The following is a 15225-nucleotide window of genomic DNA, read 5'->3' as shown; positions in this document are numbered from 1 at the left end:
CGGACCCCTGCGACACCCAGCACCCCCTCTGACCAAACTCAAATCCACATGCATCAGAAAACTTGCCAACAGTTGAGTTTACCAAGCCCTTTTTGCGCCAGGGTGCAGCAGGCTCTAAGGACACAGGAAGGGTGACATCCAGTGAGTTCAAGAGCTGGTGGGACAGATGGCCAATAGGCACGAAAAGATGCTCATCATTGCTAAGTATTCGAGAAATGCAAATCAAAAGTACAGTGAGGGCCTCCCTGGTGGCGCAGTGGTTGAGAATCTGCCTGCCTATGCAGGGGACACAGGTTTGAGCCCTGGTCTGGGAGGATCCCACATGCCGTGGAGCAACTGGGCCCGTGAGCCACAACTACTGAGCCTGCGCATCTGGAGCCTGTGCTCTGCAACGAGAGGCCGCGATAGTGAGAGGCCCGCGCACCGCGATGAAGAGGGGCCCCCGCTCGCCGCAACTAGAGAAAGCCCTCGCACGGAAACGAGGACCCAACACAGCCCAAAATAAATAAATCAATAAATAAATAAATAAAACTACAGTGAGGTACCACCTCACACTGGTCAGAATGGCCATCATTAAAAAGTCTACAAATGATAAATGCTGGAGAGGGTGTGGAGAAAAGGGAAACCTCCTGCACTGTTGGTGGGAATGTAAATCAGTACAGCCACTATGGAGAACAGTATGGAGGTTCCTCAAAAGACTAAACATAGAGTTGCCACATGATCCAGCAATCCCACTCCTGGGCATATACCCAGACAAAAGTATAATTCAAAAAGATACATGCAGCCCTATGTTCACAGCAGCACTATTCACAATAGCCAAGACACGGAAGCAACCTAAATGCCCATCAACAGATAAGTGGATAAAGTAGATGTGGTATATATCAACGATGGAATACTACTTAGCCAGAAAAAGAATGAAATAATGCCATTTGCAGCAACACACATGGACCTAGAGATTATCATACTACGTGAAGAAGTCAGAAAGAGAAAGACAAGTACCATAGGATATCCCTTATATGTGGAATCTAAAATATGACACAAATGAACCTAGCTATGAAACAGAAACAAACTCACAGACATAGAGAACAGAGTTGCGGTTGCCAAGGGGGAGGTGAGGCGGGGGAGGGATGGATTGGGAGTTTGGGATTAGCAGACACAAACTATCACATATAGGATGGATAAACAACAAGGTCCTACTGTAGAGCACAGGGAACTATATTCAATATCCTGTGATAAACCATGATGGAAAAGAATACGAAAAAGAATGTATATATATGTATATGTATAACTGAATCACTTTGCTGTACAGCAGGGAACACAACATTGTAAATCAACTATACTTCAATTAAAAAAAAAAGAGCTGGTGGGATGCAGTTGCACCTACCCAGACAGACTTGCACTGCCTGGAGAGCAGGCCCAGAGCGCCTGGGTGACAGCTGGTGTGTGGGGGCTGGGTTCCAGGGGGCCTGGAAGAGGGGTGAACGGGGTGGGTGCCCTCAGGCTGCCAGGTTTGCATCTGTTTACCAACCAGCACCACAGAGTGTTTCACTACTTCACTACTTTAACTATGACCCTCTCGTCAAGTGTTGACGTCAGAGGTCCCTGCCCCACCCTGGGGGTGGGGGGAGGCATGCTCCTCTGGTCCCATCCTATGTCATCCTCGCTTGGTCCCAAACCACTCCTCCCCTAGCAGCACCTGGGAAGCCCAAGTAATGATCCAGGCTCCCTCTGGTTGGCTGGTCTCAAGCTGACCCCTAGGGGACAGCTGGGACACAGCAGGACCCTGAGGGCTGAGCCTGCAGGATGAGGACGTGCCCCAGGCCGGCCCCCTCAGCTCCCCCCAGCCTGAGGAGCTATGGTCTCGCCCCTCGTGGCCTTTAGCCAAATGGAACCCCGAGCTGCTCAGACGGTGCAGGAGCCTGAGCAGGGAGGGATTCATTCACACCACGGGGCCTCCAGGCCTTTTCAGCCCCTCACTGTGGGAGCCCACTGGTCTGGCAGGCTGGCTTTGCGCTCTGCCCCCTCAGCCCTCCCAGCACCGAGGAGCCTGTCGTGAGGAACAGAGCCCCAGCCCACCACGCTGCCCACCGGGTGCTCACGGACAAGGCTGCCCAGCGTGCCCAGGGATCAACAGCCACCTCGCTGGGCTCCGACCACCCGAGCCACCTGTCAGGGCCAGACAGGTCGGGGGCAGAAAAGAGTTCACAAGGAGGGGCTTACACCTAAAGTCCCGAGAGAGGAGATGAGGGGGGCACTGGGGTTGCTGGGATTCGATCGACCTGATCTTTCTGCTTTTCTGTAACCTCCACATGTTGCATTGTGGAGAAAACAATATTGCTTTAAAAAGAAGAGCACTCTCGGGACTTCCCTGGTGGCGCAGTGGTTAAGAACCCGCCTGCCAATGCAGGGGACACGGGTTCGAGCCCTGGTCCGGGAAGATCCCCCATGCTGCGGAGCAACTAAGCCCGTGCGTCACAGCTACTGAGCCTGCGCTCTAGAGCCTGCGAGCCACAACTACTGAGCCCGTGTGCCACAACTACTGAGCCTGTGTGCCTAGAGCCTGAGCTCCGCAACAAGAGAAGCCACCGCAATGAGAAGCCTGCGCACCGCAACGAAGAGTAGCCCCCACTCGCCGCAACTAGAGAAAGCCCGCGCGCAGCAACGAAGACCCAACGCAGCCAAAAATAATAAATAAATAAACAAAAAGAAGAGCGCTCTCTCAGAGGCCAACTCCTCCACGCCTATCTCTCCCCTTTTCTCCACCTGCCAGTGTGGCCGGCCTAGTGCGGAGGCCACGAAAGCAGCCCACAGCTGCAGGAACGGGACCCGGCCCTGGTACCGCTGGCTGGTGCGGAAGCCCGGCTAGGGCTCCACTCTGACCTCCAGCTCCTCACATGCAGGCCTTTATTTTGACGTGATTTTGAAACACCGGTAGCCAAGGGTGTTGGCTTCAGCACCATTTCTCAGCACCATTTCTCACTTCAGCACCATTTCTCACACGAATCCCTAAGACACGGCACTGGGAGGAAGGGGATTCTCACATATTAGCAGCCTGTTTTCCCACTGAATTTTCACAAGACGGGTATGGCGAGCCCTGTTTTACAGGCTCTGAGGAGTTGAGCGTAACGTGTCCGGGTTTGCAGGGCTCATCAGTGGCCGAAAAGGGGTATGGACCCAGTTCTGACTGGTCCCACAGCCCACCTCGTTAGCCCATTTCCTGTTCAGTCCACGAGGGCCCCGCTCCAAGACTCCCAGGACACTCTCAGGGTTCGTCCTGCATTGGGGTCCTCTGCTCTGGTCCTGGTCCCATCAGTCAGGCCCAAATGCATCTTCACCCCACATCTGCTGCCCCTTGAGGCAGGCCTGGAGCCCTCACTGCTGGCCTCTGCACCTCTTGGAGCCCAGCTCTCTTCACTCATCCCTGAGGGCACGGCACCCTGGGGTCCAACCACCTGAGACCTATCTTGGAGGCCCTGGTACCCGGCTTGGGTCTCTGCCACCTTTGAGCCTTGGCCTTCTGTAACACCATTTTGCTGGGCAGCTCTGGGCATTAGGGCCCTGTCAAGCGGGAAAAAAAAAAAAAAGCACAACTTAAAAGTCAAGAATTATGTTTTTTTTTGGCTGCGTGATGGCGTGGCATGTGGGATCTTAGTTCCAAGACCAGGGATCAAACCTGTGCTCCCTGCAGTGGAAGCACGGAGTCTTAACCACTGGACCTCCAGGGAAGTCCCAAGAATTATGTTTTATTTGGCAGACTTACTGAGGACTTACGCACAGGCAGATAGCTCTGAGGGACTGTTCCTAAGAGGTAAGGAAGGAGCCAGGACATACAGGAGTTTTGCAAAAAAAACCAGGTAGTCAAAACATCAACAGATTACTATTAATTTAAGAAAAACAGACATCTCAAGTTAATGAATTTAGCACTTTTCTATGTACGGGAAGATGCAAGAGTCTGGGCTCATTGAAATCATTCCTTTATGCACCTTAGCTCTCTAGGGCCAGTACCCTGTTTTCTCCATCCTGAATCCCCTCAGGGGGCACCGTTTGAGGGCGGGGGGCAGCAGCTGCAGTGGCTGATGGCTTCATGGCCACAACATCCTTTGTTACTGATGTGGCAACCTACATTCTTTGTCCACAGCCCCCTGTAGGGACCCCCTCCCCCAGTCCCAGCCCTGAGCCCACCACCCAGCTGGATCCCAAGAAGTATGCCATTGGCCAAAGTGACCTCTGGGGTCCTGGGCCTCCTTCAGCTATAGAAAAGACTCATGTTTGGGGTCAGATGAGGCACCAACCAGAGGGTGGAGAAGAGGTTTTGGAGCTAAGCCTGGATGACAAACCAAGACGATCCTCTTCCAGCCCTTCTGGCGGGCTGTCTCCGCCAGAAGGGACCCTAGAGACTGTCAGTACAGGCATCGTGAACTGTATTCGTCTGTAAGATGACTCTGCAAGTGTTTGGGAAAACGATGAAAGTTTCATAATAAACAAACCATTAGGTGATGATGACAGTAAGACAGAGCCATGGGGACTGTGGTCCTTGTCCCACTTCCTGGAACAGAGCTCCTAAAACCTTGGAACTTCCTGAGCGATAGGAGTGAATTTTATTATTCATAAGGAGTCCCTTTCAACCCCACCTGAGTTCATGCTAATGAGGTGACTCAGGTGGGATCCCCAGAGAGCCACAGGATGGGGCTGGTCACACCACAAAGACCAAACTGGTGATTTGAAGTGGGGAACTTTAAGCCCCACCCATGCCCACCTGCAGGAGGTGAGAGGGCTGCAGATGGGATCATACAAACTCTAGAGCAACAAGACCCGGAGCTTCCGGGTTGGTGACGCACTGCGGTGCAGGGACGTGGTGCCCCTGGAGAGGGCCCCCGCCTCCCGGCCACATACCTTGCCCCGTGCGTCTTTCCTGAATTGTATCCCTTATAGTAAAGCAATAATCATAAACAGAGTGCCTTCCTGAGCTCTGGGAGTTGTTCTAGTGAACTACGGAACCTGAGGGGGGTTGCGAGAACGCTGCATTTGTAGCTGGCCCCAGCAGAAGGCAGGTAGCCTGGGTGCCCCGTCTGTGGCAGCTCCCAAGCGGGGCTGAGGCTCTGGCCCCGGGGCCTGCACCACCTCTGGGCAGTCAGTGTCGGGAGTGGACTGGATTGCTGGACATCCAGCTGGTGTTGGAGAAAAGAGAAAAATTGTCTCCCTGCCTGCTGTTGACCTCGAGCCTGCCACTTTCCCTCTGGAGCTCAGCTTCTCCTCAGGACCTCAGAGCGGGGGAAGGTGCCCTGTGAGGACCCCCAGCCCCTACACCCTCTGCTGTGGCTTCCCAAGGGTCTGCACTGCTCCGGTTCCAAAATCTCTTTCTTGACTTTGAAGGCAAAGGGCCCTCAGCGGGGGCTCTGGGGTCTCCCTGACACCAAAAAGGCGAGGCAAAGGCAAGAAGACGGAAGACCAAGCAGGTAAGGCGGGCGGCTGGAGGCTCCCCATCCCTTCCGCGGTGGCCGCCCCTCTCACCTGCGCCACGCAGTCTGGGATCTCCAGCGCGCAGGGCAGTGTCCCAGCGCTCTCCACGGCCAGCACATCCTTCAGCAGCTCCTCACAGCCTGTGGATGGACAGACAGGCAGTGGAGGGTCAGAGCCTCAGCCCAGCCCGGCAGCTTTGCTCCTTTTTTTTTTTTGCAGGACCTTAGTTCCCTGACCAGGGATCGAACTTGGGCCCTTGGCAGTGAACGCACAGAGTCTTAACCACTGGACTGCCAGGGAATTCCCTGGGCAGCTTTGCTTCTGATGAGTAAGCCTTGGCTGGGTAGGGCTGCAGGGAGGCAGAGGCCCCAAGTCTCCAAGAGACCAGCTGATCACTCAGAGGCAGAGATGGGGCACCCAGTCCTTAGAGAAGCCAGTCCAGGGCCAGGCAGAGGGAGCCGAGACAGGTCCTTGCCCTCCAGACGTTCCTCCACTGGGACTAACAGCATCAGGGAACACACAGAAGACAGACTCCCAGTTGCGGAGGGGAGGCTGGGGCAAAGAGAATCCAGGAGGCCTTCCTGGAGGAGGGGATATAAGAACATGCTCCCTGCCTGGCTCACAGGGACTCCAAACACACACAGTCCAGGGCTGCGAGGCTGAGGCCCTCTGCAACCCTGCAAACTCCAGAACATGGAAGGCCACCTTCAGGGTGGCGCTATTTGCTGACTCATTACACAGCTGGCCTCCCTCCCCTGAACAAATGCCCCCAAATCGTAACGGACAAAGGAGGTGCGATATTGTGATTTATAAGAAAATACGTATTTGGCCTTCATTCACAGTTTGTAACTCACAGCTCCCAAAACCCTCAGAATTTCCTAAGTGTTGAGAGTGACAAAGGTATCTTTTTATGTTAATGAGGTGACTTGTGGACCCACCTAAGGATGGGGGCTGGTTGCCAAGAGAACCAACCAGGTGATTAGAGGGCTGGACCTTTCAGTCCCAACCTCTGACCTCTGACCTCCAGGGAGCGGTGAGGGCCTGGAGGTTGGATCAATCGCCAATGTCCAGTGATTTCATTGATCACGGCTATGATGAAGGTGCCACAGAAACCCAAAAGGACCAGGTTCGGAGAGCTTCCGGGTTGGTGAACACATGGAGATTTGGGGAGAGTCGTGCCCTCCGAGACAGCATGGCTGACCTGAACCTTTCCCCACACCTTGCCCCACGCGCCGCTTCCACCTGCCTGTTCCTGAGTCGTATCCTTTTGCAATAAGCCGCTAATCTAGTGAGTAAAATGTTTCTGAGTTCCATGAGCCGCTCCAGCAAATTAACCCAACCCAAGGAGGGGGTCGTGGGAACCTCTGACTTACAGCCGGTTGGCCAGAAGCATAGGTAACAGCCTGGGCTTGTGACTGGCGTCTGAAATGGGGGTGGGGAGACAGTTTTATAGGACTGAGCCCTTAACCTGTGGAATCTGACGCTACCTCCAGGTAGACGGTGTCAGAATTGAGCTGAATTCTCCTCGGACACCCTGCTGGTGTGAGAAAATTGTTTGTTGGCATGGGAGGAACCCCTCACCTCCACACATTGGAACTGGTCTCAGAACAGCAAACAGGAGGTCAGACCTGCAAAGCACCAGCACGGGGACATGCCGGGCACAGTTAGTGGCGGCCCTACTGAGTCAAGCAACCCCATTCAGAAACCTTTCTGGGGCTGCCGTGCACAGTCTCCCCAACCTCTCTGCTCACTTCCTTTCGCCCGTCACTTCTATGCAAGGAATTCCTGCTTCCTCCCCACCCTCCCAGACTCTGAGGGACCCCACAGGGAAGGCTTCGTGCTGCTCTGAGCCACACAGACAGGGAAACATGGCATCCTCCACAGATAACAGCAAGGCCCGGGGACTTGCAGACGTAAACTGTGTTCTCCTCACGGGCTGGTGAGCTGGACCACTCTCTCCGGATGAACACTGCAGTAGCGAGTGGCCACACTCTGATTCCTGCAGGCGTCTCATAACTGCCTTTGAGTGGAGGGAAAACGAGAGGGATTTTTATGTTCCCCCCTAAAGGGAAGACAGGAAGGAATTTGGAGGAGTTAGGAGGAGGGAGTGGGGAGGAAACAAGTGAAGGAAATTCAGAACAGAGGCAGGGAGATGAGGGACCAGCTCTGAACTGTCCTCGTTCAAAACTGAAGCCTGTGTTTTGGGAAACTCCTCAGGAGTCTGATCAGCCTTGAGGGAGATGAGTTCCCTCAGGAGATGGAGGGGGAGAGAGGAGAGGAGGGGAGGGGAGAGAGGAGGGGAGGGGAGGGGAGAGAGGAGGGGAGGGGAGGGGAGAGAGGAGGGGAGGGGAGGGGAGAGAGGAGGGGAGGGGAGGGGAGAGAGGAGGGGAGGGGAGGGAGGGGAGGGGAGGGGAGGGGAGGGAGGGGAGGGGAGAGGAGGGGAGGGGAGAGGAGGGGAGGGGAGGGGAGGGGAGGGGAGGGGAGGGAGGGGAGGGGAGGGGGGGGAGAGGAGTGGAGGGGAGGGGAGGGGAGGGGAGGGGAGGGGAGGGGAGGGGAGGGGAAGGGAGGGGAGGGGAGGGGAGGGGAGGGGAGGGGAGGGAAGGGGGCCATTCTCGGGATGGGGACAGACAACGGGAAGGGTAGAAAGGCCTGGCTGCAGGTGTGGGACCACATGACAGAGGTTCAGTGACGCCCACAGCCCCTCTCCAGCGGGCACAGCTGTGGGAGCCCAAGTCCCTTCCCCTTGGCCCCCCTGGGGGAGCCAAAGGCAGAGCCTACTTCTGGAACCCATCCTGGGCTCCTGGGACCCCCGTAGGGGGGAATCTGAGCTGAAACCCAAGCCATGCCAGCCTCCCCAGCCAGACAGGATCCTGGGAGCCCCTAGGACCCCCCTCCCCCCAGAAGACCTCACCTTTCATGGCGAACACCCCTCGGCAAAAGTCCTTGAAGTTGATTCTCCCCAGGTCGTTGGGATCCAAATACTTCACCAGTTTTTCCACCTGTGGAAAGGAAGGAGGGACAGGTGTGAGGCTCCCAGAAATGCCCCCAGAGAGTTCACAGAGCTGGCCTGAGGCTGGCCAGGGAGGCCGGGAGGGAGGGAGGGTTTGTCACTTGAACCAAGGGGACGCCAGCAGTCCCCTTCCTAGCCCTGTCCCCCTCGGCGGGGTCAGCGCCAGCCCCAGACAGCGGTGGGGCCACTTTATTCTGAGGTCGACAGACACGAGTGAGGAAAATCAAACCTATCACCGCAGTGCTCAGAACCCGGGTTTGTTTGGCCTGAGCTTCCGTCTCCGTCTCCGAGTTATTTCTCTAAGACTGGCACGTGGAAAACAAACACTGATTTTTTTTAACTTAGCAGCTTCTTTCATACAAAAATAATACAAATTCACTGCAGAAACTCTAGAAAAGACAATGTATCAAAACCCTCCCCTTGGGCTTCCCTGGTGGCGCAGTGGTTAAGAATCGGCCTGCCAGGGCAGGGGACACGGGTTGGAGGCCTGGTCCGGGAGGATCCCACATGCCACGGAGCAACTAAGCGCGTGCACCACAGCTACTGAGCCTGTGCTCTACAGCCCGTGAGCTGCAACTACTGAAGCCACAACTACTGAAGCCCACGTACCTAGAGCCCGTGCTCTGCAGCAAGAGAAGCCACGACCACGAGAAGCCCGCACACCACAATGAAGAGTAGCCCCCGCTCACAGCAACTAGAGAAAGCCCGTGCACAGGAATGAAGACCCAATGCAGCCAAAAATAAAAACAAATAAATTAATGAATTGAAAACAAAAACGAAAACCCTCCCCTTTCCCACTTTTCTTTAAAACACATAGTTCTAACCACTTTTTTTTTTTCCTAGTTCTGAGACACCCTTGATCTACAGGGAGGAAATAATTATGTGACATACGTATCCATTATTTAAGAATTACAAATTACACATCAAGATTTAAGGCAAAGCCAATTATGGTCAAGATAGCAGCTACATCTGCAGAACTGTGCAGGAGGAAGACACCAGAGTCATCTCTCTGTCTTGATCTAGGGTCTGGTTACACAGTGAAAACTCGCTGAGCTGTCCGCTTGTGGCCAGTGCACTTTTCTGTCCTCTTTGTACCTTATACTTCAATAAAAATTGTTAAAAAAATAAATGTGTAAATAGGTGTAGCCCAAAGGAATCTGCCGTTGCTGATGTTGGGAAGTTTCTCCCCTACTTAACAGTATATCAGAAACACCTCCCCTCCTTGCCCAGAGGGTACCACTCACATTTTTAGTGGTTATAAATATTCTGCCCAGTAGCTATACCATAATTTACTTATTAACCACCCACAATAGCTGGGCGTTTTGGTCATTTCCAACTTTTTGCTGTTACAGCTCATCTTTGGGGGGTTCTACAGCTGTGCGAATGACCAATGGACTGCCTGGCCTTCGAGAACCTTGACTTCCTGTTGTCCCATATCCCACCTCAGCCACCCAGGCCCCTTGGCCACAGTGAGGACCCAGGCATCACCGTTGCTTGTCCCTCGTCCAACATCACTCACTCAAATGTCCTACTCCCCGACTGCGTACTTCCTCCCTTCCCACCGAACTCCCCAACATGGCCTACAACACCGTATATTTTCTGGCCCCTCCAGTCAAATCTCCTCCCACTGTTTCTGTCACTCACTGCATTCTAGCCACACTGGCCTTCAGTCAGCTCCTCAAGCAAGCCAAGCTCTTTTCTGCCTCAGGGCCTTTGCACATACTGTTCTCTATATCTCAAATGCTTGTCCTCCCCACTCATCATCTGGCAATGTCTGTTTATCCCACAGGTCTCCATTTATACCTCTATGAAATGTTTCTCCTGGACAAGCCTGTCCCGCCCATCTAATTAGGGCCTACCCCACTGTTACCCTGCCTTGTAGCACCCTATACTTTTCTTTCAGAACCATTTGTTGCAATACGTAATTATATGTTTATGTGATAATTTTATTAATTTGTAGCTTCCCCCCACCCCTCTAGAAAGTAAGCTCCTGAGATCAAGGATCATGTTTATTTTGATCACCACTGCGTACCTTGTAGCTCCCACCATTATTGGCATGTAATAGAAGCTTCATAAATATTTGGTGAATAAATGAAAAGAAATGGTTCTACAAGACATCTAAGTTTTTAAGCCTTTTGATAACAGTTGCCAAATTGTTCTCTGTAAGGATGTCTCAATTTAGTCTTTGATCAGAGCATCTGACTTCAAACTTGTGAGCTCTGGGTATTTTTTCCTAGTTTTTGTCAATGGCCGATTTTGTCAGAACCCGTTTTTTCCCCCTGAGAGTTCCAATACCTGCAATGCAGCCTCTTGATATTTCTTCCAGAAGCCCACTTCTAAATCAACCTGTAATTTAGTGGCAGCCCCTCTACAGCACACCTGCAAGCGTTCGTTTACTTATTTATTCAATAAGGACGACTGGGTACCGCCTGTAAGCCGGGCACTCTGCTGGGGGGCGATGGGAGCTGCTGGCCCCTCTGGCTAATCACACACGGTCACGTGGACACACACGTGCACGCACTCTCACATGCTGGTGGCCAGGCACCTTTCCCCTCCCCCCCGTAATCACCATCAGTATCTAAAGCACAGTCGGGCAAGGATGAGCTCTTTCCCAGACTCCTTTGGGGCTGGGTTGCAGGTGGAGGGTATGAAAGCACTTTGGAAACTGTACACATAGCATGTAGGGAAAGGATTACCGTCACTGTTGTTATTGTTAATACTGTCACGGCAGACACCCTCCAGCCCACCATACCGCCCACCACATTCTCCGAAGCCCAAGCCATCCTGGGGGATTCACCTATCCACAGGACCACGTTTCTTGCACGCCCACAGTACACTTTTCTAGTGCGGCAGTTGCAGGGGTCTGAAGCCCGCTCCAATTATGGGGACACACCCAGTGGGGTTTGGAAGATGAGTGAGCAAGGGAAGACCCCATACAAGCAGCCCTCCTCCCTCCCTGACCCTGGTGGCCCTGAGCTTGTACCTCTGTCCCAGTGCTGACCCTGCTTTTCCACTCGGCTGTGACTCTGGGGGTGAGGGGTGGGCAGAGGCTGTGCATCGTCTCTCTGTGACCCCCCCTGAACCTGGCACCTAGCAGGCCCTTGGGAAAGGCTGGAAGAATTCCAGAGAAGGAGGAAGGTGGCTTTCTGCCAGCTCCCGCCCTGGCCAGCGCCTCCTCAGCTTTGCAGCTGTCCCCACACTGCCAGCCAGGCAGGCTCTGACACTGCCAGGCAATGATGTGGCTTCTGAGAATAGAAATGCCCAGGTGCCACCTTCAGGGCCGAGGGGAACCCACCCACCCTCCCAGCTGGTGCCCCGCCTCCTCTCTTCCTGCCCTCTCATCAGCGGCATTCTAGGGGGTCTATGAATGCAGGGATGGGCTGGGGCTCCCGGTGCGCACCCCTACAGTCCTCTCCAAGGTTGGGGTCATGCTTTAATTATCTCTGATGGGAAGCCAAAGGGCAGAGTCGTCACCGAGTGTTGAATGGCTGATGTGGAGGCCCAACCTCAGATCCACGAAAGGGGCAGCAGGCTGTGGATTCAGATTCAGATTCTGTAATCCATGGAGTCTGTAGCTCCCCAGGGCTGGGAGACACTGGTGGGGCCAGGCTATCTGTCCCCCTGCCTCCAGGGAAAGCCAGCCTGGAGCAGAGGTGCCAGGGTGCTCGATGACAGGCAGATAGATGGGGTCCTGGGGACCACTGCAAAGTCCCTGGAACACCGCTGAGCGGTGGGTCCAGGGCTCCCACAGGGCTCTTCAAAGAGTGAAGGTCCAAGCAAGCAGTGGGTATGAAGGTGCCACACCAACCATTATACAGCCCTGTAGGAAACAGGCAGGGCTCACCGAGGGCTCGCCATGAACCCTGGCTGGACTAGCCTCATTTTTTTCTTTTTTTGGTCCGCGCCGGGCAGCTTGCAGGATCTCAGCTCCCCAACCAGGGACTGAACCTGGGCCCTCGGCAATGAAAGTGCGGAGTCCTAACACTGGACCGCCAGGCAAGTCCCTGGACTCATCTCCTCTGATCCTCACACCAGCCTTAATAGCAGCTACTTCACAGTTGAGGAAACTGAGGCTCAGACATTTAGAGAGGTTACGACACTTAGAGCAGCGGTCCCCAGCCTTTTTGGCAACAGGGACCGGTTTCGTGGAAGACAATTTTCCCCACGGACGGGGCTGGGGGATGGGTATACAGGCAGTAATGTGACCAATGGGGAGCAACGGGGAGCGGCAGATGAAGCTTCGCTCGCTGGCCTCCTGCTGCGCGGTCTGGTGCTGGTCCGCGGACCGGGGGTTGGGGACCCCAGACTCAGAGAATCCCTGTAGTGGTAACTCTTCCATGACCCCCAAGCCCTGCTGACCCGAGTTATCAGCCTCTGCACCCTACTGCCTTCCACAGAGGCAGGCTCTTGCCAGGTTGCACCAAAGTATGTTTCAATCCCCGCCCCGCTCCGTCCTCTTGTACATGGAGTAGCATTACCCGCTAGGGCTGGGACCCCTCACCTTGATCACCAAGAGCGTCAACCTTCCTGGACACTGGATAAACTTCTGCTGGTACCCCCGAGGGCACGGGTGCGCTCAGCTGACGCAGCCCTCGATTCGGCAGACGGGGAAGCCCAGTCGACGGGAGGCGGAGGGCTTGCTCAAGGTCACACGGTGAGAACAGCAAATAACCACCCACAGGTGGTCTTCGTGGTGAACCGGAGCTCCAGATGCTGGGGGCCTGCCCGCGGGCTGGGGGAGCGGGGCGCCCACACCACGCAGGGCTGGGCTGCGCTGGGGGCGCGCCGGGCTCCCAGGCGGGAGGGCTGGGCGCACTGGGCCTGCCAGGGGCGGCGAAGCAGCTGTTGCTGGAGCTCACACAGCTGGGCCGCTGACCTGGTTGCCAGGGAAACTGGTTGTTTCCCTGGCAGTGAAATATTGATCCTCCTTTTTCAGGCCACACAATTAGCAGGCTTCCCCTTCTATTTCGGTTGCCTTTCTCTTCAGGCTGATTCTTTTCCCCACTCATTCCCCCGAGGTCACACCTCTTCTAGCTCAGACCAGACGATGTTCAGAGCTTCACGGCCACTGAACTCTGACTGATCACCAGCCAGATCCTCCCTGAGTGTGGGCCCGGCCACCCACGCCTCTCCAATTTCTTTTTTCTTTTTTTCTAATTTTTATTTATTTATTTTTGGCTGCGTTGGGTCTTCGTTCCGGCGCGTGGGCTTTCTCTAGTTGCGGCGAGCGGGGGCTACTCTTCGTTGCAGTGCGCGGGCTCCTCATTGCGGTGGCTTCTCTTGTTACGGGCTCTAGGCACGCGGGCTTCAGTAGTTGTGGCTCGCGGGCTCTAGAGCACAGGCTCAGCAGTAGTGGCACACTGGCTTAGCTGCTCTGTGGCATGTGGCATCTTCCCGGCCCAGGGCTCGAACCCGTATCCCCTGCACTGGCAGGTGGATTTTTAACCACTGCGCCACCAGGGAAGTCCCCGCCTCCCCAATTTTGACACGTGCAAGCCAGACGGACTCAAGTGAGCTATTATCTGAACAAGGGAGATAAGCTGGCTCAGTCTGCAGGTCTAATAAAGGTTAGCCATTAAATTATTAATCAAACAAATGCTTAGTAACTCCTCTTTGATGCCAGGCCTGCGCTAAGCACTGTATACGTACAAACTCAACGAAGCCTCACAACCACGTCAGAAGAAGATACCATTATTATGCCCATCGTACAGGTGAGGGCGCTGATGCTCAGGAAGGCCAAGTCATTCAGGGTCAAGGTCACACAGCTAGTAAGTGGCAGAGCTGGGACCTGAACACAGGCTGCCTGGCTCCAGAGTTTGTGCTCTTAACCAATAATTACTATTATTTCTACTAATATAATGATAATCACTATTACTATCACAAGTTTGGGGCTTGCTCTCACCAGAGAAAGGATAAACTTGTATTCTGCTCTATCTCTGCTTTTCTGCCTGCGCCACCTGGCGTATGGGATCTCAGTTCCCCAACCAGGGATCGAACCCAGGCCCACAGTAGTGAAAGTGCAAAGCCTTAACCAGGGAATTCCCAATTCTGCTGTCTTTTCACCTAGAAAAACTGAGTCCAAAGAGCCTTTGTTTCAGAATTTGAATATTTAGGAAATTCCCTGGCAATCCAGGGGTTAGGACCCCCCCACGCTTTCACTGCCGTGGGCCCGGGTTCAATCCTTGGTTCGGGAACTAAGAACCCAGAAGCCACGCAGCGCAGCCAACAAAAAAAAAAGAAAGGTTTTTTAGTGCAGTGGCAAAAAAATTTGAATGTTTAAAGGAAAAAGTGTAATTTCAAATGCTGTATTGCTAAAGCTCAAGTCTCCAACTAGCATCCCAAATGAGGCCTGTAGACAGACTTAAATATCTAAAATGAACTGCCAAGCTCCAAGAAGCTTCTGGTGCAGGTTAAGATGGAGTCAGTCACACGACACTCTGTCTCTTTCACTGATTATAGCTAAAAACTCTGGACAGGATACATAAAGCAACTATACAAGGACTCTGCAAAGTAAATCATAGCAGGCAAACTAGGAGAAAAGTTAAAACTTGAAGTAAACAACAGCAACAAAACCCAAAAACAAACCAAAAACCTTGAAGTAAGATGAATACGGTGGTAAGTCCCCTGATTTATTTTTTCTCACATATTTTCCAGCCTAGACTCAGGTAGCTCAAACCGCAGAACTGCGCAGCAGATACGAACAGAAAAAGCTCCAAAAGAAACCCTCTCTTTTAGTTTTTTTTTTTTTTTTTTTT

The 15225-nt window shown here is 53.7% G+C and overlaps 1 protein-coding gene across 2 annotated transcripts in view; it reads right to left on the bottom strand.

Moving 5' to 3' along the window:
* RAB11FIP4 (RAB11 family interacting protein 4) overlaps positions 1–15225 on the bottom strand; it is a 115340-nt gene that overhangs the window by 73460 nt on the left and 26655 nt on the right. The window contains exons 1-3 of one of the 2 annotated variants that reach the window (XM_067715473.1): positions 9080–9098; positions 8372–8459; positions 5512–5600 (exon numbers count right to left, since the gene is read on the bottom strand). In XM_067715473.1, coding sequence (XP_067571574.1) covers positions 5512–5600; positions 8372–8378 — 96 coding nt within the window. In that variant the 5' untranslated portion in view covers positions 8379–8459; positions 9080–9098. Of the gene's footprint in view, positions 1–5511; positions 5601–8371; positions 8460–9079; positions 9099–15225 lie in introns of those variants that run through there. The other variant, XM_067715472.1, reaches the window with a different exon arrangement.

This window comes from Pseudorca crassidens, chromosome 19 (genome assembly GCF_039906515.1).
Source record: "Pseudorca crassidens isolate mPseCra1 chromosome 19, mPseCra1.hap1, whole genome shotgun sequence".
NCBI classification, from domain to species: domain Eukaryota; kingdom Metazoa; phylum Chordata; class Mammalia; order Artiodactyla; family Delphinidae; genus Pseudorca; species Pseudorca crassidens.
The sequence above is the reverse complement of the archived record's forward strand: the minus strand, read 5'-3'. Positions and strand labels throughout refer to the sequence as shown.